General features: G+C 39.8%; 1 protein-coding gene across 1 annotated transcript in view; it reads right to left on the bottom strand.

Moving 5' to 3' along the window:
• The window catches only part of NIPA1 (NIPA magnesium transporter 1), a 93,949-nt gene that overhangs the window by 33,588 nt on the left and 38,823 nt on the right, over nt 1-21,538 (bottom strand). The window contains exon 3 of the mRNA XM_047862847.1: nt 20,490-20,580. Coding sequence (XP_047718803.1) covers nt 20,490-20,580 — 91 coding nt within the window. The remainder of the gene's footprint in view (nt 1-20,489; nt 20,581-21,538) is intronic.

Here is a 21,538-nt window from a genome sequence, read left to right as displayed (position 1 = left end):
GTTCACCGCGTCCTGCAGATCACTTATATTCCACCCACACCAGCCTAAATAACCCAGAAAACCACCAGAAGACTAGCAGAACGGATTCTCCAGAGCCAAGTGTAGACGAGAGGCCCAAGGAAGAGGGTAGGAAGGGCGGAGAGGCGGTGAGTGCTACACGGACTGGTGGGAGGGAGCCGGGGCGGAGGGGCAGCCCCCCGGCAAAGCAGAGCCCGAGTCTGGCTTGCAAAAATGGAGGGGCCGGATGGAGTGCGTTCTGTTAGCAAGTGGGACTTAACATCCGGAAGGTTATAAGTTAACAGATCTGCTCAGAGAACGGGAGGGCTGGAGGACAACGGGAGGAGGAGTTGTTGAGCCCCGGACAACAGAGCGCAGCTTGGCGGGGAACAAAGGCGCTGGCCAGCGCCATCTCCCTCGCTCATCCCCCAGCCAAAATACCAAAGGGAACCAGTTCCTGTCAGGGAACTTGCTTGCACCACATAAACACCCAATGCTGTGCTTCTGGGATCCATCCCTCTGGCAGGTTTGACTCTCTCCTGGTGCTGCAGGGCTCCTCCAGAAGCGGATTTCTGAAGGAAAAGCGAGCTGAGCCTACCCCTCCTGCCCTGTGCACCTTGCCGATCCACCCCAGCTAATACGCCAGATTCCCAGCACCACCATCCTGGCAGTGTGCAAGTAGCAAAGACGGGCCATGCCACCCCACAGGAATCCCGCCCCTAGAAGTGGGGAAGAGAAGGTACACACCAGTCTGACTGTGGCCCTAGCGGTGGGCTGGGGGCAGACATCAGGTCTGACTGCGGCCCCGCCCACCAATGCAAGTTATTCAAGACAGCACGGGGGAAGTGCCCCGAAGTTCCACACCACTCCAGAGACTATCCAAAATAATGAAATGGAAGAATTCCCCTCAAAAGAATCTCCAAGAAATAACGACAGCTAACGAAGTGATCAAAAAGGATTTAAACAATGTAACAGAGTGAATTTAGAATAATAGTCATAAAATTAATCGCTGGGCTTGAAAACAGTATAGAGGAGAGCAGAGAATCTATTGCTATAGAGATCAAGGGACTAAGGAACAGCCAAGAGGAGCTAAAAAATGCTATAAATAAGCTGCAAAATAAAATGGAGATGACCACAGCTCAGATTGAAGAGGCAGAGGAGAGAATAGGTGAACTGGAAGATAAAGTTATGGAAAAAGAGGAAGCTGAGAAAAAGAGAGACAAAAAAAACCCAGGAGTATGAGGGGAAAATTAGAGAACTAAGTGATGCACTAAAGAGAAATAATCTATGCATAATTGGTATTCCAGAGGAGGAAGAGAGAGGGAAAGGTGCTGAAGGGGTACTTGAAGAAATAATACCTGAGAACTTCCCTGAACTGAGGAAGGAAAAAGGCACTGAAATCCAAGAGGCACAGAGAACTCCCTTCAGATGTGACTTGAATCGATCTTCTGCATGACATATCATAGTGAAACTGGCACAATACAAGGATAAAGAGAAAATCTAAAAGCAGTTAGGGATAAACGTGCTCTAACATATAAAGGGAGACCGATAAGACTAGTGACAGATCTCTCTATGAAACTTGGCAGGCCAGAAAGGAATGGGAGGAAATCTTCAATGTGATGAACAGAAAAAATATGCAGCCGAGAATCCTTTATCCAGCAAATCTGTCATTTAGAATAGAAGGAGAGATAAAGGACTTTACAAACAAACAAAAACTGAAGGAATTCATCACCACGAAACCAGCCCTACAAGAGATCCTAAGGGGGATCCTGTGAGACAAAGTCCCAGAGACATCACTACAAGCATGAAACCTACAGACATCACAATGACTCTAAACCCATATCTTTCTATAATAACACTGAATATAAATGGACTAAATGCTCCAACCAAAAGACATAGGGTATCAGAATGGATAAAAAAACAAGACCCATCTATTTGCTATCTACAAGAGACTCATTTTAGAACTGAGGACACTTTCAGACTGAAAGTGAGGGGATGGAGAACTATCTTTCACGCTACTGGAAGTCAAAAGAAATCTGGAGTAGCCATACTTATATCAGACAAACTAGACTTTAAATTAAAGGCTGTAACAAGAGATGAAGAAGGACATTATATAATAATTACAGGGTCTATCCATCAAGAAGAACTAACGATTATAAATGTCTATGCACTGAATATGGGAGCCCCCAAATATATAAAACAATTACTCGCAAACATAAGCAACCTTATTGACAAGAATGTGGTAATTGCAGGGGACTTTAATGCCCCACTTACACAATGGATAGATCATCTAGACACACGGTCAATAAAGAAACAAGGGCCCTGAATGATACATTGGATCAGATTGACTTGACAGATATATTTAGAACTCTGCATCCCAAAGCAACGGAATATACTTTCTTCTCGAGTGCGCATGGAACATTCTCCAAGATAGATCACATACTGGGTCACAAAACAGTCCTTCATAAGTATACAAGAATTGAGATCATACCATGCATACTTTCAGACCACAATGCTATGAAGCTCGAAATCAACCACAGGAAAAAGTCTGGAAAACCTCCAAAAGCATGGAGGTTAAAAAACAGCCTACTAAAAAATGAATGGGTCAACCAGACAATTAGAGAAGAAATTTAAAAATATATGGAAACAAATCAAAATGAAAATACAACAGTCCAAACGCTTTGGGATGCAGCAAAGGCAGTCCTGAGAGGAAGATACATTGCAATCCAGGCCTATCTCAAGAAACAAGAAAAATCCCAAATACAAAATCTAACAGCACACCTAAAAGAAATAGAAGCAGAACAGCAAAGACACCCCAAACCCAGCAGAAGAAGAGAAATAATAAAGATCAGAGCAGACATAAACAATATAGAATCTAAAAAAACTGTAGAGCAGATCAACGAAACCAAGAGCTGGTTTTTTGAAAAAATAAACAAAATTGAAGCCAGGCTTCTCACAAAGAAAAGGGAGATGATCCAAATAGATAAAATCATGAATGAAAATGGGATTATTACAACCAATCCCTCAGAGATACAAACAATTATCAGGGAATACTATGAAAAATTATATGCCAACAAAATGGACAACCTGGAAGAAATGGACAAATTCATAAACACCCACACACTTCCAAAACTCAAACAGGAGGAAATAGAAAACTTGAACAGACCCATACCCAGTGAAGAAATTGAATCAGTTATCAAAAATCTCCCAACAAATAAGAGTCCAGGACCAGATGGCTTCCCAGCGGAGTTCTACCAGACGTTTAAAGCAGAGATAATACCTATCCTTCTCAAGCTATTCCAAAAAATAGAAAAGGAAGGAAACTTCCAGACTCAGTCTATGAAGCCAGTATTACTTTGATTCCTAAACCAGACAGAGACCCAATAGAAAAAGAGAACTACAGGCCAATATCCCTGACGAATATGGATGCAAAAATTCTCAATAAGATACTGGCAAATTGAATTCAACAGCTTATAAAAATAATTTTTCACCATGATCAAGTGGGATTCATTCCTGGGATGCAGGGCTGGATCAACATTCGCAAATCAATCAACGTGATACATCACATTAATAAAAAAAAGATAAGAACCATATGATCCTGTCAATCGATGCAGAAAAAGCATTTGACCAAATTCAGCATCTCTTCTTAATAAAAACCCTTGAGAAAGTCGGGATAGAAGGAATATACTTAAACATCATAAAAACCATTTATGAAAAGCCCACAGCTACTATCATCCTCAATGGGGAAAAACTGACAGCTTTCCCCCTGAGATCAGGAACACGACAGGGATGTCCACTCTCACCGCTGCTGTTTCACATAGTGTTGGAAGTGCTAGCATCAGCAATCAGACAACAAAAGGAAATCAAAGGCATCAAAATTGGCAAAGATGAAGTCAAGCTTTCACTCTTTGCAGATGACATGATATTATACATGGAAAATCCGACAGACTCCATCAACAGTCTGCTAGAACTGATACATGAATTCAGCAAAGTTGCAGGATACAAAATCAATGTACAGAAATCAGCTGCATTCTTATACACTAATAATGAAGCAAAAGAAAGACAAATAAAGAAACTGATCCCATTCACAATTGCACCAAGAAGCACAAAATACCCAGGGATAAATCTAACCAAAGATGTAAAAGATCTGTGTGCTGAAAACTATAGAAAGCTTAAGAAGGAAATTGAAGAAGCTACAAAGAAATGGAAAAACATTCCGTGCTCATGGATTGGAAGAATAAATATTGTCAAAATGTCAATACTACCCAAAGCTATCTACACATTCAATGCAATCCCAATCCAAATTGCACCAGCATTCTTCTCGAAGCTAGAACAAGCAATCCTAAAATTCATACGAAACCATAAAAGGCCCCAAATAGCCAAAGTAATTTTGAAGAAGACCAAGGCAGGAGGCATCACAATCTCAGACTTAGGCCTCTACTACAAAGCTGTAATCATCAAGACAGCATGGTATTGGCACAAAAACAGACACATAGACCAATGGAATAGAATAGCAAGCTGAGAACTAGACCCACAAAAGTATGGCCAACTAATCTTTGACAAAGCAGGAAAGAACATCAGTGGAAAAAAGACAGTCTCTTTAACAAATGGCGCTGGGAGAACTGGACAGCAACATGCAGAAGAATGAAACTAGACCACTTTCTTACACCATTCACAAAAATAAACTCAAAATGGATAAAGGACCTGAATGTTAGACAGGAAACTATCAAAACCCTAGAGAAGAAAGCAGGAAAAGACCTCTCTGACCTCAGCCACAGCAATTTCTTACTTGACACATCCCCAAAGGCAAGGGAATTAAAAACAAAAATGAGGGGTGCCTGGGTGGCTCAGTCGGTTGGGCGTCCGACTTCAGCTCAGGTCATGATCTCGCAGTCCGTGAGTTCAAGGCCTGTGTCAGGCTCTGTGCTAACAGCTCAGAGCCTGGAGCCTATTACAGATTCTGTGTCTCCCTCTCTCTCTGACCTTCCCCCATTCATACTCTGTCTCTCTCTGTCTCAAAAATAAACGTTAAAAATTTTTTTTAAAAAAGCAAAAATGAACTATTGGGGCCTCATGAAAATAAAAAGCGTCTGCACAGTAAAGGAAATAATGAACAAAACTAAAAGGCAACCAACGGGATGGGAAAAGATATTTGCAAATGACATATCGGACAAAGGGCTAGTATCCAAAATCTATAAAGAGCTCACCAAACTCCACACCCGAAAAACAAATAACCCAGTGAAGAAATGGGCAGAAAACATGAAGAGACACTTCTCTAAAGAAGACATCCAGATGGCCAACAGGCACATGAAAAGATGCTCAGCATCACTCATCAGGGAAATACAAATCAAAACCACACTCAGATATCACCTCACGCCAGTCAGTGTGGCCAAAATGAACAAATCAGGAGACTATAGATGCTGGAGAGGATGTGGAGAAACGGGAACCCTCTTGCACTGTTGGTGGGAATGCAAAGTGGTGCAGACACTCTGGAAAACAGTGTGGAGGTTCCTCAAAAAATTAAAAATAGACCTACCCTATGACCCAGCAGTAGCACTGTTAGGAATTTACCCAAAGGATACAGGAGTACTGATGCATGGGGCACTTGTACCCCAATGTTTATAGCAGCACTCTCAACAATAGCCAAATTGTGGAAAAAGACTAAGTGTCCATCAACTGATGAATGGATAAAGAAATTGTGGTTTATATACACAATGGAGTACTACATGGCAATGAGAAAGAATGAAATATGGCCCTTTGTAGCAACGTGGATGGAATTGGAGAGTGTGCTGCTAAGTGAAATAAGCCTACAGAGAAAGACAGCTACCATATGTTTTCACTCTTATGTGGATCCTGAGAAACTTAACAGAAACCTATGGGGGAGGGGAAGGAAAAAAAAAGAGGTTAGAGTGGGAGAGAGCCAAAGCATAAGGACTCTTAAATAAAACTGAGAACAAACTTAGGGTTGATGGGGGGTGGGAGGGCGGGGAGGGTAGGTGATGGGCATTGAAGAGGGCATCTTTTGGGATGAGCACTGGGTGTTGAATGGAAACCAATTTGACAATAAATTTCATATATTAAAAAAAAATAAAATGAGTCTTCTATAGGCATCGTGTAGATGGGTCTTGTTTTTTTGTTTGTTTTGTTTTTTTAATCCATTCTGATACCCTATGTCTTTTTATTGGAGCATTTAGTCCATTTACATTCAGGATGATTACTGAAAGATAGAAGTTTTGCCATTGGGTTACCTGTAAAGTTGGTGTTCTATTGATGTCCTCTGTTCCTTTCTAGTCTTTGTTGCTTTTGGTCTCCCCCTCTTGCCCCCTGCCCCACTCAAAGAGTCCCCTTTAAAATTTCTTCCCTGATTGGTTTAGTGGTCACAAACTCCTTTAGTTTTTACTTGTCTGGGAACTCTTTATCTCTCCTTCTATTCTCAATGACAGCCTTGCTGGATATTCTTTTTTTTTTTAATTTTTTTAATGCTTTTATTTATTTTTGAGACAGAGAGAGACAGAGCATGAGCAGGGGAGGGGCAGAGAGAGGGGGAGACACAGAATCTGAAGCAGGGTCCAGACTCTGAACTGGCAGCACAGAGCCCGACGTGGGGCCCGAACTCACGGACCGCGAGATCATGACCCGAGCTGATGTCAGACGCTTAACTGACTGAGCCACCCAGGCGCCCCATAAAGTATTATTTTTTTTTATCAAAAGGAATAACAAGCGAATTTATTATTTACTTATTACTGTATTTGTCACTTGATAGATACCACGTAACCATTACTTTTATTAATATGTAATACTTAAATATAAATGGCACAAAAAATGAATAAAACATAAATGTGACTATACATATATTTCCAAAGTTTATATCCATTAAAGAACCTCAGAATTAATCAACAGATTAGTACTCTATTCCTGTTTTGATAGTTGAATATATTTTTCTTTTTAGTCTGCTATCTTAAGAGGCTGTTAAATTATAAAGTAGGTATCATCGTAAAGACAGTAATTTTGTGATCAAGAAAAAATATTTAAAGAATTTTGAGTGGGGGCACCTGGGTGGCTCAGTTGATTGAGCCTCTGATTCTTGATTTCAGCTCAGCTCATGATCACATGGTTCATGATATACAGCCCTGCACTGGGGACTGCCTGTGATTCTCTCTCTTCCTCTCTGCTCCACCTCGCTCATGCTTGCTCGCTCTCTCTCAAAATAAATAAACAGGGAGGAGCTGTTGGATAAATAATTTTTATGTGTTGGAATGTTAAATCTTGATTTAAACCCTGCTTGTTCCATGTTCTCAATCCTTGCCGAGAATCACCTTAGCCATGCAGGAAGATCAGCAAGGCGCTGTGTGCTGGCAACACCATGCAACACTGCAACCGAATTGAATCCAATGCAGCCGCCATTGCTGCCACCCAAGGAGTTTCGTCTGGATAAAGTATTCTTGATTGCATATTTTGCCTTTTCAGCATGTTGAATATATCCTGCCACTCCTTCTTGGCCAGCCAAGTTTCTGTGGACATATCTGCTGTGAACCTGATCTGTCTTCCCTTGTAGGTTAAGGATTTTTTTTTCTGTTGATGCTTTCAGGATTCTTTCCTTGATGTATTTTGTGAATTTGTCCATGATATACTTTGGCGATGGCCAGTTTTTGTTGAATTTAATGGGAGGTCTCTGCATTTCTTGGATTTTGATGTCTATGCTCTTCCCCAGATTAGGGAAGTTTTCAGCTATAATTTGCTCACATAAACCTTCTGCCCTTTTTTCTCTCTTCATCTTCTGAGACTCTTATGATACAAAAGTCACAGAGTTCCGTAAGTCTGTCTTCGTGATCCATTACCTTTGTTTCCATCTTCTTTTCAGAATCATTATTTTCCATAATTTTATCTTTTATATCACTAATTCCTTTCTCTGCTTCATGCGTCCTTGCTGTTATGCAATCCATTTGGGTCTGCATCTTAGTTATAGCGTTTTTATTTTTGGCCTAAATTTAATCTCTTATCTCTGCAGTAAGGGATTCTCTAGTCTTCTATGATTTTTTAAATCCTACCTCAGATATCTTACTTATATCTGTATTAATTGAATCCCTGGCTGTCATTTCTTCATGTTGTTTCTTTTGGGGCAAATTCCTCTGTCTTGTCATTTTGGAGGAAAAAACATAATAATAAAATAAAATAAAAATTAGAAAAAAAAAAGGATGCTAGATCCTAGGTGTGTTTTGGTCTGCTTGTTAAGAGAAGCTTGAGAGAAAAAAAGTAAATTTTTTTTAAAAAATCTGCCTTTTCTATATTCAAGAAAAAAAAAAAAAAAAAAAAGAAAAAACAAAAAGCCAGATCCGGTTTCCCCTAGAGCTGACACTTTGCAGCACTCTGTGATCAGCAGACTTAGTGCATGAGAGGGGGTTGTGTTGGTCTTCTGGGAGAGTGGCCTGCTGCTCTCATTCTGAGGTATATTTGCCCTAGTGGAGATGTGCCTGGAGGATCCGGGGGGGGGGGGGGGGGGGGGTGGAGCTTGGTGTAATGTGTCTGTTCTCTGCTTGGTGGTGCTGTTTAGCTCACTGAGGTTGATTAGTGGTAGTGGGCTATGGGTAAAAATGGTTTCATCCCCTTCTCTAGTCTCTGAAGCAGAAAGTTCCAGCCCTCACAGACACACAAATGATCCCCTCTGCTCTGTCCCTGGTGTCCTTGACCAGGCTATCCGCTTGCCTAGGCGCGGCAATCTTGTGTTTTATACCTCAGGTGCAGCTGTGTTTCAAAACCTCACACTTCAGACAATGCACTGCTTGAACCCACTGCCTGATCCTGAGGGAGGTTCTTGACACACCGTGGCTGGTGCCAGCTTTTTACAGAAAACAGAACTGTGCAGCAGAAGTGGCCTGAAGTTTATGGTAAACCACAAAACACAAGGGGCACTAGGGTATGCTGCCCTCAGCTGACACCTTTGTTCCTATAGTGGTGAACAGGGCCACCCCACAAGGTCTTTTGTGCATGAAGAGGCCCTATCACCACTTGCAAATGCACTCCAAGCAGGGGAGCCACTTCTCCCCGTGCAATGAAGGGGATCCTCAGACCATGCTGCCTGCGCCTTGGGCTCTGCCCTGCTTCCTTACCAGAGCACCACCAGGCACTGAATTCCAAAGTTTCAGATTCTGTGCTGCTTATTTATTTTTAAATTATTTTTAATTTTTAGAAAGAGAGAGCACACACACACAAGCCAGGGAGAGGAGCAGAGAGAGAGAGAGAAAGAATCTTAAGCAGGCTCCACTCTAAGTGCACAGCCAACATGGGGCTTAATCCCACAACCCTGGGAATATGATCTGAGCCGAAATCAATGGTCAGATGCTCAACTGACTGAGCCACCCAGGTGTCCTTGCACTCTGCCATTTATAAAAACCTGGTGGTATGGAAACCCTCTTCTTTTTCCGTGTCAACGGTTTTGGGGAACAGTTTCATTTGCAATCCCCTGCACATTTTTATGTCCCCCCCCCCAAACTTACCTCTCTGCAATCAGGGCTCCCTCCCTGCATCAGCAGAGCCTCTTTTCTCCCAAAAGTCAACTCTCTGCAGTTCCTACCTCCATGGGTTGTTTGTTCTGCTTGTAGATGAGAAGCTTTGTTTTCTAAGACTTCTGACTGATTTCTTGGATGTTCAGAATGATTTGATATTTATCTAGCTGTTTGCAGGAGGAAGCAAGCATAAGTCTGCCCTACTCCTCTGCCATCTTAACCAGCATATAGTTTTTCATAATATTCTCTTATGATTGTTTGTATTTCTGTGGTGTTGGTTGTTTCTCCTCTCCCATTTGTGATTTTCTTTATTTGGGTCCTTTCTCTTTACTCTTTGATGACTGGCTAGGGGCTTACCAATTGTAATTTTTAAAATTATTTTTTATTTAATTTATTTTTTAAATTTACATCCAAGTTAGATAGTATATGGTGCAACAATGATTTCAGGAGTAGATTCCTTAATGCCCCTTACCCATTTAGCCCATCCCCCCCTCCCACACCACCTCCAGTAACCCTCTGTTTGTTCTCCATATTTATGAATCTCTTATGTTTCATCCCAATCCCTGTTTTTATATTGTTTTTGTTTCCCTTCCCTTCCTTTCTGTTTTGTATCTTAAAGTTGTTATATGAGTGAAGTGATATTTGTCTTTCTCTAATTTCGCTTAGCATAATACCCTCTAGTTCCATCCACATAGTTGCAAATGGCAAGATTTCATTCATTTTTATTGCAAAGTAATACTCCATTGTATATATATACTACATCTTCTTTATCCATTCATCCATTGATGGACATTTGGGCTCTTTCCATACTTTGCCTATGTTTATAGTGCTGCTATAAAGGGGGTGCATGTGTCCCTTCGAAACAGCATACCTGTACCCCTTGGATAAATACCTAGCAGTGCAACTGCTGGGTCATAAGGTAGTTCTATTTTTAATTTTTTGAGGAACCTCCATAATGTTTTCTGGAGTGACTGCACCAGCTTGCATTCCCACCAGCAGTGTAAAGAGATCCTCTTTCTCTGCATCCTTGCCAACATCTGTTGTTGTTGGGATTGTTAATGTTATCCATTCTGACAGGTGTGATGTGGTATCTCATTGTGGTTTTGATTTGTATTTCCCTGATGATGAGTGATGAGCATTTTTCATGTGTCAGTTAACCATCTGGATGTCTTCTTTGGAGAAGTGTCTATTCATGTCTTTTGCCCTTTTCTTCACTGGATTGTTTGTTTTTTGGGTGTTGAGTTTTATAAATTCTTTATAGATCTTGGATACTAACCCTTTATCTGATATGTTGTTTGCAAATATCTTCTCCCATTCTGTCAGTTGCCCTTCAGTTTTGCTGATTGTTTCCTTCGCTGTGCAGAAGCTTTATATCTTGATAAGGTCCCTATAGTAGTTCATTTTTGCTTTTGTTTCCCTTGCTTCTGGAGACGTGTTGAGTAAGAAGTTGCTGCGGCCAAGATCAAAGAGGTTTTTGCCTGCTTTCTCCTTGAGGATTTTGATGGCTTCCTGTCTTACGTTTCGGTCTTTCATCCATTTTGAGTTTATTTGTGTGTATGGTGTAAGAAAGTGGTCCAGGTTCATTCTTCTGGATGTCACTGACCAGTATTACCAGCACCACTTGCTGAACAGACTGTCTTTATTCCATCGGATATTCTTTCCTGCTTTGTCAAAAATTAGTTGGCCATACATTTGTGGGTCTATTTCTGGGTTCTCTATTCTGTTCCATTGATCTGAGCTTCTGTTTTTCTGCCAGTACCATACTGTCTTGATGATTACAGCTTTGTAATACAGCTCGAAGTCCAGGATTGTGATGCCTCCCGTTTTGGTTTCTTTTTCAAGATGGCTTTGGCTATTCAGGGTCTTTTCTGGTTCCATACAAATTTTAGGATTATTTGTTCTAGCTCTGTGAAGAATGCTGGTGTTATTTTGATAGGTATTGCATTGAATATGTAGATTGCTTTGGGTAGTATTGACATTTTAGCAATATTTGTTCTTCCTATCAAGGAGCATGGAATATTTTTCCATTTCTTTGTGTCTTCTTCAATTTCTTTCATAAGCTTTCTATAGTTTTCAGTGGACAGATCTTTCACCTCTTTGGTTAGGTTTATTCCTAGGTATTTTATGGTTTTGGTGTGTAATTTTTTCAAAGAAAAAGCTGGTTTCACTGATCTGTTCTGCTCGTTTTTTTTTTTTTCAACATTTATTTATTTTTGGGACAGAGAGAGACAGAGCATGAATGGGGGAGGGGCAGAGAGAGAGGGAGACACAGAATCGGAAACAGGCTCCAGGCTCTGAGCCATCAGCCCAGAGCCTGACACGGGGCTCGAACTCACGGACTGCGAGATCGTGACCTGGCTGAAGTCGGACGCTTAACCGACTGCGCCACCCAGGCACCCCTCGTTTTTTAGTTTTTATATCATTTATTTCTGCTCTATCTTTATTATTTCCTTCCTTCTGATGGCTTTAGGCCTAATTTGTTGTTCTTTTTCTAGCTCCTTTAGGTGTAAGGTTAGGTTTTTTATTTGGGATTTTTTTTTTTTTTGCTTCTTGAAGTTGGCCTGTATTGCTACCTACCTACCTCTTAGGACCACTTTTGCTGCATCCCAAAAGTTTCGGGCCATTGTGTTGTAACTTTCATTTGTTTCCATGTAGTACTGTTTTATTTCTTCCTTGATTTCCTGGTTGACCCATTGATTGTTTATCTACCTTCTGTTTCCATGAGTTCAGTTTTTTTAGATTCCACATATCAATGATATCTATAGTATTAGTCTTCCACTAACTTATTTCACTTAGCATAATGCCCTGAAGTATATTCATGTTTTTATAAATAGCAGAATTTTCCTTATAGTGATTTTTCTGTCTTTTTCAATAATATATCACGTCTTTTTTTTATCCATTCATTCATTGATGGACATTTAGTTTGTTTGCATACCTAACTATTGTGAACAATGCTGCAATGAACATGGCAGTGCAGACAGCTCTTTGAGATCTTGTTTTCATTTCCTTTGGATATATACCCAGCAGTGGGGCTGCTGCATCATGTGCTAGTTCTATTGCTAGTTTTTTGAGGAACCTCCACACTGTTTTCCATAGTGGCAATACCAATTGACATTACCGCCAATAAAACACCAGTGTTCCCTTTTTTTAATGCCCTTCCTAATACTTGTTACCTCGTAGTTTTTTGTTTGTTTGTTTGTTTTTGATAATAGTATTTCTAACAGGAGGGAGGGGATATCTTACTATTGATTTGATTTACATTTCCCTAGTGTTAGTTCTGTCAAGCACTTTCTTGTAACTGTTGGCCATTTGTACATATTCCTTGGAAAAATGTCTATTCATATTCTCTGCAAATTTTTAAATCATATTGTTTGTGTTTGCTATTGAGTTATAGTTCTTTATACTTTTTGGATATTAACCCCTTATTAGATACACAATTTGCAATATATATTCTCCCATTCTGTTGGCTGTCTTTTCATTTTGTTTCTTTTGCTGTGCAGAAGCTTTTTAGTTTCATGTAGTCCCACTTATTAATTTTTGCTTTTGTTGTGTTTTAGTTTGTATCCAAAAAATCATTGCTAAGACCAATGTCAAGGAGCTTCCCCCCTATGTTTACTTCTAGAAATTTTATGGTTTCAGGTCTTATGTTTAAGTCCTGAATATGTTTTAAATTTTGTGAGTGGTGTAAGAAAGCGGTCCAATTTCACACTTGTGCATGTGGTTATCCTATTTTCTGAACACGATTAATGGAAGAACTATCCTTTTCCCTCTCCACTTGGTTCCCTTGTCAATGTTAGTTGACCATATATGTAAGGGCTTATTTGGGGGCTCTCATTGCTGTTCAACTGGTCTGTGGAATGGCCAATACCATACTGTCATGATTACTATTTTCATGCCAATAACATACTGTTGTGATTACTAGCTTTAGATTCTAGTTTGCAGTCTGAAAGTGTGATGCCTCCAAATTTTTCTTTCATTCTCAAGGTTGCTTTGGCTTTTGCAGACCTTTGTAGTTCCATATACATTTTAGGATTATATTTCTGTATCTGGGAAAAAAGCCATTAAAATTCTGATAAGGACTGCACTTAATCTATAGATGGTTTTGCATAGTATCAACATTTAAACAATATTAATTATTCCAGCCCATGAATATGAGATTTCTTTCCATTTGTACATGTCTTCAATTTCTTTCATCAAAATCTTGTAGTTTTCAGAGGGTTCAAGATGGTAACATAGAAAGACCCTGAACTCACATCCTTCCAGGGACACAGCAAATCTACACCTATATACAAAGCAATTCCTGCTGAAGAACTGAGGGTTGACTGAATAGCTTCTGCACAACAAAGGATAGAGGGACCACACAGCAACTGGCAAAAGAGACAGAGGCATGGTAAACGTGGAAACCCCACCCCTGATGCTACAACTATAGTGGGAAGGAATAGCACTAGGGGACCTACCTGCATGCATATTCACCTGTGTGAATTTTTCTGTGTCTAGGACACAGAAAAAAAAGCTATGGCTTAAAGAGAAACTAGAATTGAAGTGAAATAAGCCTGTAGCACTTGCCAAGTAGTAGAGAAACTGCTGGAACTCTCTCCAGGTTCAGAGGTACTTGTCAGCACCACTGTTTATGTTCACCTTCCACCTTGAAACCACAGATCGGAGTAGGGTGCAGGTGCCTGAGCTGGCATGTCACCTCAATGAGCCTCTAGCTCACACCAACCCCAGCATATGCCCCAAGGCAGTCCCTAGGATGATGCCTATAAGGGCTCTGTCTCCACAAGGAGGCCCCCATACTGATTCCTGCTCAAGCTCCAGCCATCCCACTAACACCGCCCCAGTATGGTGGACACTGGGACTCCCCTGAAGTGCTCCCACTACAACTCTAGCCATCTCACCAAGGCAGCACAGGTACAAAGCTCCCAGAAAACCCCCAGCATGCATCTACTTCAGCTCTAGGTAGCCCTGATGCGGAACCCCCTGGATCACCAACCATCAGCCACATCAACTCAAGCTGACCCACAAAGGCACACCCTGCATCAACACCCCAGGACAGCCAGGCCTGTGCCCACTTCTGCACTAACTGTCCTACACTGTATGTTAACTAACTTGAGGATAAATAAATTTTAAAAAATATAAACAAATAAATAACGACCAGGAGACATACTGTTTCACCTAATTCATAGAAACAAACACAGAAAGCCAAACAAAATGAGGAGACATATAAATACGCTCCAAACAAAGGAATAAGAAAAACCTCATGAAAATAATTAAATGAAATGGAGATAAACAATCTACCTGATAAGGAATTCAAAGTGGTGGTCATGATGATGCTCAATGGACTTGAAAGAAAAATGGATGGGGGCACCTGGGTGGCTCAGTTGGTTAAGCGTCTGACTTCAGTTCAGGTCATGATCTCACAAGCAGTGGGTCTGGGCCCTGTGCATCAGGCTCTGTGCTAATAGCTCAGATTCTCCCTCTCTCTCTGCCCTCTCCTACTTGCACTCTGTCTCTCTTTCTCTCAAAAAAAAAAGCTAAAAAATTTTTTTTAATAAAAATAAAAATGTATTCTTAAGTATTTGTTTGTTTTGGTACTATTTTATAACTGAATTGTTTCCTTAATTTTCATTTTTGGCTTGCCCACTGCTACTATATACAGATACAATTAATTTTTTATATTGAGTATATATATAGCAAACTTGCTGAACTTGTTTATTAGTTCTAACAGTTTCTTAGCAGGTCCTTAGGATTTTCCATACATAAGATCATGTCCTCTGCTAACAGAGATAGTTTGACACCTTCCTTTCCAATCCAGGTGTCTTTTAATTCATTTTTGTTCATTCAATTTGCTTGCCCAGCTACAGTGGCTAGAACCTTTAGTACAATGCTGAATATAAGTGGCAAAAGTAGATGGCTTTTTCCTGATCTAAGGGGGAAATCATCCAGTCTTTAACCATTAAATATGATGTTAGCTGAGGGTGGGGGGTGGGGGAGGGGGATTCACAGAGGTCCTTTGCCAGGTTAGGAAGTTACCCTCTATTTCTAGCATATTGATTGTTTTCATCATGAAGGGGTACTGAATTTTATAAAAGGATTTTGCTCTGTCTATTGACATGTATTTATTCTATTGATGAGGTGTATTAACTAATTTACACTGATGCTAAATCTATCTTGCATTCTTGAGATAAATCCCACTTGGTCATACTGTATAATCCTTTTTATATATTGCTGAATTTAAATTAGCTAGTGTTTTGTTGAGGATATCTGCATATACGTTAATAAGAGAATAGTTTACAGTTTTCTTTTCTGCTGATTTCTTTGGTTTTCTTACCAGGGTAATATTGCCTTATAGACTGAGTTGGGAAGGGTTCCCATCTCTCCTATTTTTGGGAAAAGTTTGTAAAGAATTCTATTAATTCTTCTCTAAATGCTTGAAAGTACTCACCTCAAGTGAAACCACCGCTACTTGAATTTTTCTTTGTTGGAAGTTTTTATATTACTAATTCAATCTCTTTACTTGTTGTAAGTCTATTCAGATTTTCTATTCTTAAAACATTTTCAGTAGTTTGAGTCTTTCTAGAAATGTGACCAATTCATCTAAGTTATCTAATTTGTTGACATACTGTTGTTTATTTGCTTATAATTTTTCTATTTCTGTAGAGCTGGTGGCAATATCCCTCTTTTGTTTCTGACTTTAGTAATTTCAGTCTTTGTCAATCTAGCTGAAGGGTTATCAATTTGTTGATCTTTTTAAAGAACAACCTTTGGGTTTTGCTGCTTTTCACTGTTGTATTTCTGTTCTCTATTTCATTTATTTCGGTGATTTTGCTTTCTGATTTCATTCTATTGCAATCAGAGAAAGTATTTTGTATGGTTTCAATACTTTCATATTTATTGATGATTATTTTTATTGCCTAGCATATGGTCTATGCCAGAAAATGTTCCATATATACTTGGGAAAATGTGAATTCTACTGTTGGGTGGACTGTTCTCTCTGCCCTTCCCCCACTCACACTCTCTCTCTCTCTCTCAAAAATAAACATTAAAATTTTTTTCAAAAAATCCCTTATATCATAGCTTTAATTACAGACATATTTAACTTAAATCTTTTTCCATTTTATTTTTTATTGTAGTAAGTTAAACTTTTCATTTTTATTACTTCAAACTTTAGACACTTCTTATCCTTTCAACATCTGAAAGATACTCTTTTTTTCAAGTTGTAAAAATAAAATTTTTCTTATCCATGGGCCATAAACTATGGAAATATAGCTAACTTTTTTCCCCCTCCTCTTTTACAGATTAAACCTCCATCACACATACTATGGGTTGTGCTAAAGTAAAGATGCAAACTTATTCAGTAAAAATCAGAGGCAGAAAATGTCTACAGCTATATGTAATGGATTACTGGGTACATTAACTCATTGCATTTGCCACAGCTTTACACCGAACGCTGAACTCTGCACTACTGAGCAGGATGACATACTTCAATATATCACATAATTCACATGAGTCATGCACTGCAATAGTATCAACAAACCATTCAATGTTGTATTTGCCTCTATTTCCACACTTGATGGCCATCCAGTATATAATGCTTTATTCACTTATTTTGATGGTTCTATGATTTAAATTGATGTTCCTACAAATTGCTTACCAGTTTTCCCAATATAATTTAAAGGAAAAAAAACCCCTCTCTCTTTTAGACTAGAGACATGATTGTTAAATGCAGTTTCCAATACTAGACTAGATCCTGTGCTAGGAGGAAAAATGATGGTACAAATGAAACACAATGGTATAAAAATAATGGTATAAATGGTAAAAATAAAGGTATAAAGAATAATAGTATAAAATAAGGGTATAAGGGGACAATTAACAAAATTGGAATATGGAAGGCAGATTAGACACATGTATTACAATGTTAAATTTATTGAAATTGATCATTGTACTATAGTTATTAAGGAATATTTGTGGGGCGCCTGGGTGGCTCAGTCAGTTAAGGTTCTGACTCTTGGTTTTGGCTCAGGTCATGATCTCATGGTTTCATGAGTTCAAGCCCCACATTGGGCTCCATGCTCACAGTGTAGAGCCTGCTTGGGATTCTCTGTCTCCCTACCTGCCCCTCATCCACTCACACTGTCTCTGTCTCTCTCAAAATAAATAAATAAAGTTACTTGTCATGTTAGGAAAGAATATTTGTCATGTTAAGAAATACAAACTGATGTGTTTAAAGGTGAAGAATCATGATAGAATACATAGTATTCTAGCGGATCAAAAAGACTTCACAAAACAAACAAATAAAAAACCAAAGAAACACCACATTCATATAGAACAATGGTTCTCAACTAGGGATGATCTGCTTCCTCCCCAAGGACATTTGCAGTGTCTGGATATATTTGGGGGGGGGGGAGGGGTACTACTGGCATCTGATCAGTGGAGTCCACAGTGCTACTAATAAGCGCCTACAATGTACAAATCAGCCCTCACAACGAATGATCTGGTCTCAAATGCCAACAATATTGAGGTTGAGAAACCTTGATGCAGAGAAAGCAACTGGTAGAGCAAAAGGGATAAAATAGCAACAATAGCTGTGTCTAGGTGAGCGTTATGAGTGTTGTTTTGATTATTCTTTTGTTTTAAAGTTTTTATTTAAATTCCAGTTAACATACAGTGTAGTATTAGTTTCAGGTGTACAATACAGTGTCTCAACCACTTACAGACTCCACCTGGTGCTCATCAAAAGGGCACACTTTAATCCCCATCACTTATTTAACCCATCACCTGTTTTGATTATTCTTTTTTTTTTTCTTAAGTAGGCTCCACACCCAGCGTGGAGCCCAGCATGGAGCCCAGGGCAGGGCTTAGACTCACAACCTTGAGATAAAGACCTGAGCTTAGATCAAGAGTCAGACACTCAGCCAACCAGACACCCCCCCTACCCTGAATTTTAATTATTCTTAATCTTGTAGCTTTTATGTAATTTGGAAATTATTTCCAAATAAAAAGTGTTTCTAAACTTCTTTTATAATTTTTTTAATGTTTATTTATTTTGAGAGAGAGAGAAAGAGAGAGAGAGAGAGCATGCACACATGAGTCGGGGAGGGGCACAGAGAGAGGGAGACAGAGAATCTGAAGCAGGCTCCAGGCTCTGAGCTGTCAGCACAGAGCCTGACACAGAGCTTGAACTCACAAGCTGTGAGATCATGACCTGAGCCCAAGTTGAACTCTTAACTGACTGAGAGCCCCAGGCACCCTAAACTTCTTTTAAAAGTACTATGTTGTCGGGGCGCCTGGGTGGCGGCAGTCGGTTGGGCGTCCGACTTCGGCCAGGTCACGATCTCGGGCTCTGGGCTGATGGCTCAGAGCCTGGAGCCTGTTTCTGATTCTGTGTCTCCCTCTCTCTCTGCCCCTCCCCCGTTCATGCTCTGTCTCTCTCTGTCCCCAAAATAAATAAACGTTGAAAAAAAAAAAAGTACTATGTTGTTATGATTATCATACACTTAGTCATTACAGAGAAAAGTGGACCTATTTTGGGGCTCTGTATTCTATTTCTAGTCTATCTCCTGAAGATTTGGAGAAGTGAACATTTCTGGGGAGGTGACTTAATAACTGCTAAAGTCCACAGAAACAGTTCTTTGGGTCTTAACTAAGCAAGGTATTTTAATATATGCATATTAAATGTGCAATGTGCAAAGATTCCAGGGTCAGATTATTTGCCTGATTTTTTTTTTTCAGGAGAACAAATCAGAGTGAGGTTGGGCTCTAGGAAGTTGGAGCAGTGATTCCCCAAAGTGAGCACCACTCATGCAATCCAAGCTCTTAAGGGCCATCCAGACACAAAGCAACATCAAGCCACATGCGATATTAGCCTTTTGGGATAAGAGCAACATCCTACAAACACATTTCCAAAGTTAACCTCTAGAAAACACGTTTGTGCTTTCAGCCTACAGAATTTTAAAGCCTAATTAACTTTAAAGTACAATTTAAATGTAATCATAAGACACCCTTCTCTGAGTCTGTCTGGAATGCAGCAGAATACCAATAAATAAATGAGTTAGAAACTTGGATTTTATTTCTCTTCTATTATATCTCTGTTTATTAATAACTTCTCCAAAGGTAAAACAGAATATAAATAGGTTCACAGGAGGATATGTATTAAGCTATTTAATAAATGTTTCATAAAATCATTTTTTTAGGTATGCCAAATGGAATAAAAAGACTCTACTTGTAATGCATGCTGGCTGGCAGCCTTCGAGCCCCCAGTCCTACCTTTTTCCCTTTGCCCCACATCTGGGCAACCTGATAAGAAAGCCTGCTCATACCCTTAGACCTTTGGTGTCCTCAGTCTCTGGCACTGGCAGAAATTTCAAACCACACAAGCCCCACCTGAGTGTGGGAACCTCCATCCCACTCACTTTCTAACAATAAAAACCCAAAGTCCCACCTCCCTCATTTCCCTCTGGACCAAAGAGAAACCCTTCTCCTAGGTGTGGGGATCCATGTGCTATAGATTGTTATGAGTCATGAACTCTATTTTACACCCGTTGGTGCCCATGTGTCATTTGTCCCAACTCCATAATTTTCCAGGGTGGAGTGGGAGAATTGTCCAGTGTCTGGTAGAGGATTCTAGCTACCCAGATAAAACAGTAACTGACTAGTTTTGCTTAATGATTTCTCAGAATCACTTGTCAAGGCAGCAGGAAGACTCTAGTCTCTAAGTCTTCCAGGGCAAAGACCAGAAGAATGATAGGATCATACTTACTGATGTCCACACATAAGTTAGGGTCTCAAATATACCAAAGCAAATTTCTATGAGAAAGGTTAATAATTCACAAAACAAAATTGAAAGGATAAAATTAAACCATACAGAGTAGAATACTAAAGTTACAATTAGTTACAATTTTGCTTTTACTATTATAGAGACAATTAAAATGGAAAGTTTTTTTTTTAAACTACATGTTAAAAACAAAAACACAGACTCCCAGCTCTCACCCAAACGGCACTCCAAGGGCACCCAGTGGAGTCACCAGGACTGTGGGGACCGCCGTGTAAGCCAGGAAGTTTCCAATCTGGCCAACAGCCACTGTCAAGAGAATCACAAGGATACCACTTGCAATTACAGCTCTCTTTCAGCAATGATCAGAGTTTAATTGGGCAAGGAGCTGTTCTGAAAGGGCTATTTCTTCTCTATTACTTGTAAGGAAGCAAATGTGGAACATTATTGCATAATTAAGGGTCCTGAAGGCAGGGGAGAGCAGGCCCCAGAGTGTCACTGACCCAAACTGGAAGACTAGTTTCCTCTGTGGAATTTCCCAAACTAAATGGCAATGATTGACAGTAGGCGCAACAGAGTATATTTCCACTTTCCCCTTAACACATCCTTGTTTTACAACTAATTGCGTAGAATTTCTTGAGCCCCTTCAATGGCCTGGGACTTAACTCCAGTATAGACCACTGGGCCACAGTGACACACTGCTGATATACCAGGTAGAAACACAACTGCCTGCATAGGACTGCATTCAGGGCTATACTAAGAGAGCTTAAAGATGAGCTCCTCAATAAAAGGAAATAATATCTGCTAGGTAACATCTTGCCTGAAAGGCAATGTGTGACAAACCTCATAATATTGTTGAATTTTATAGTATAATTTTTCTTTATATATTTAGGGTTCTGAACTCTAATCCTATTAATTTTTATATGATAGCACATAACCTCTGCATGCGACCTCTTTTATCAGTCTGATTGAAGAAACTCTCCTTTGTAAAACCAATTACGTTCGACAAAACAAGAAATTTCACCAAGTGCCAACAGCCTGACTACAGATGAGTAAGCAGGAGCTATTTTAATTTCTTTGGAACCAGGACAGTCTGACCTGGACTAAATTCAGGGCTTATTGCAGGAAGTAGGACCCTCTACCTCCTCCCAACCGTGACTCCCACCCTGGTCCACAGTCCAAAGAATGCAGCCACACTCATTCCAACCTCTGCAGTCCTGCTAGAGGAATGACTGATCTTTAGAAAGAAAGCACATCAAACTGTTCA

Source organism: Prionailurus viverrinus, chromosome B3 (genome assembly GCF_022837055.1).
Source record: "Prionailurus viverrinus isolate Anna chromosome B3, UM_Priviv_1.0, whole genome shotgun sequence".
Lineage (NCBI taxonomy): Eukaryota > Metazoa > Chordata > Mammalia > Carnivora > Felidae > Prionailurus > Prionailurus viverrinus.
This window is presented reverse-complemented; position numbering and strand designations above follow the sequence as displayed.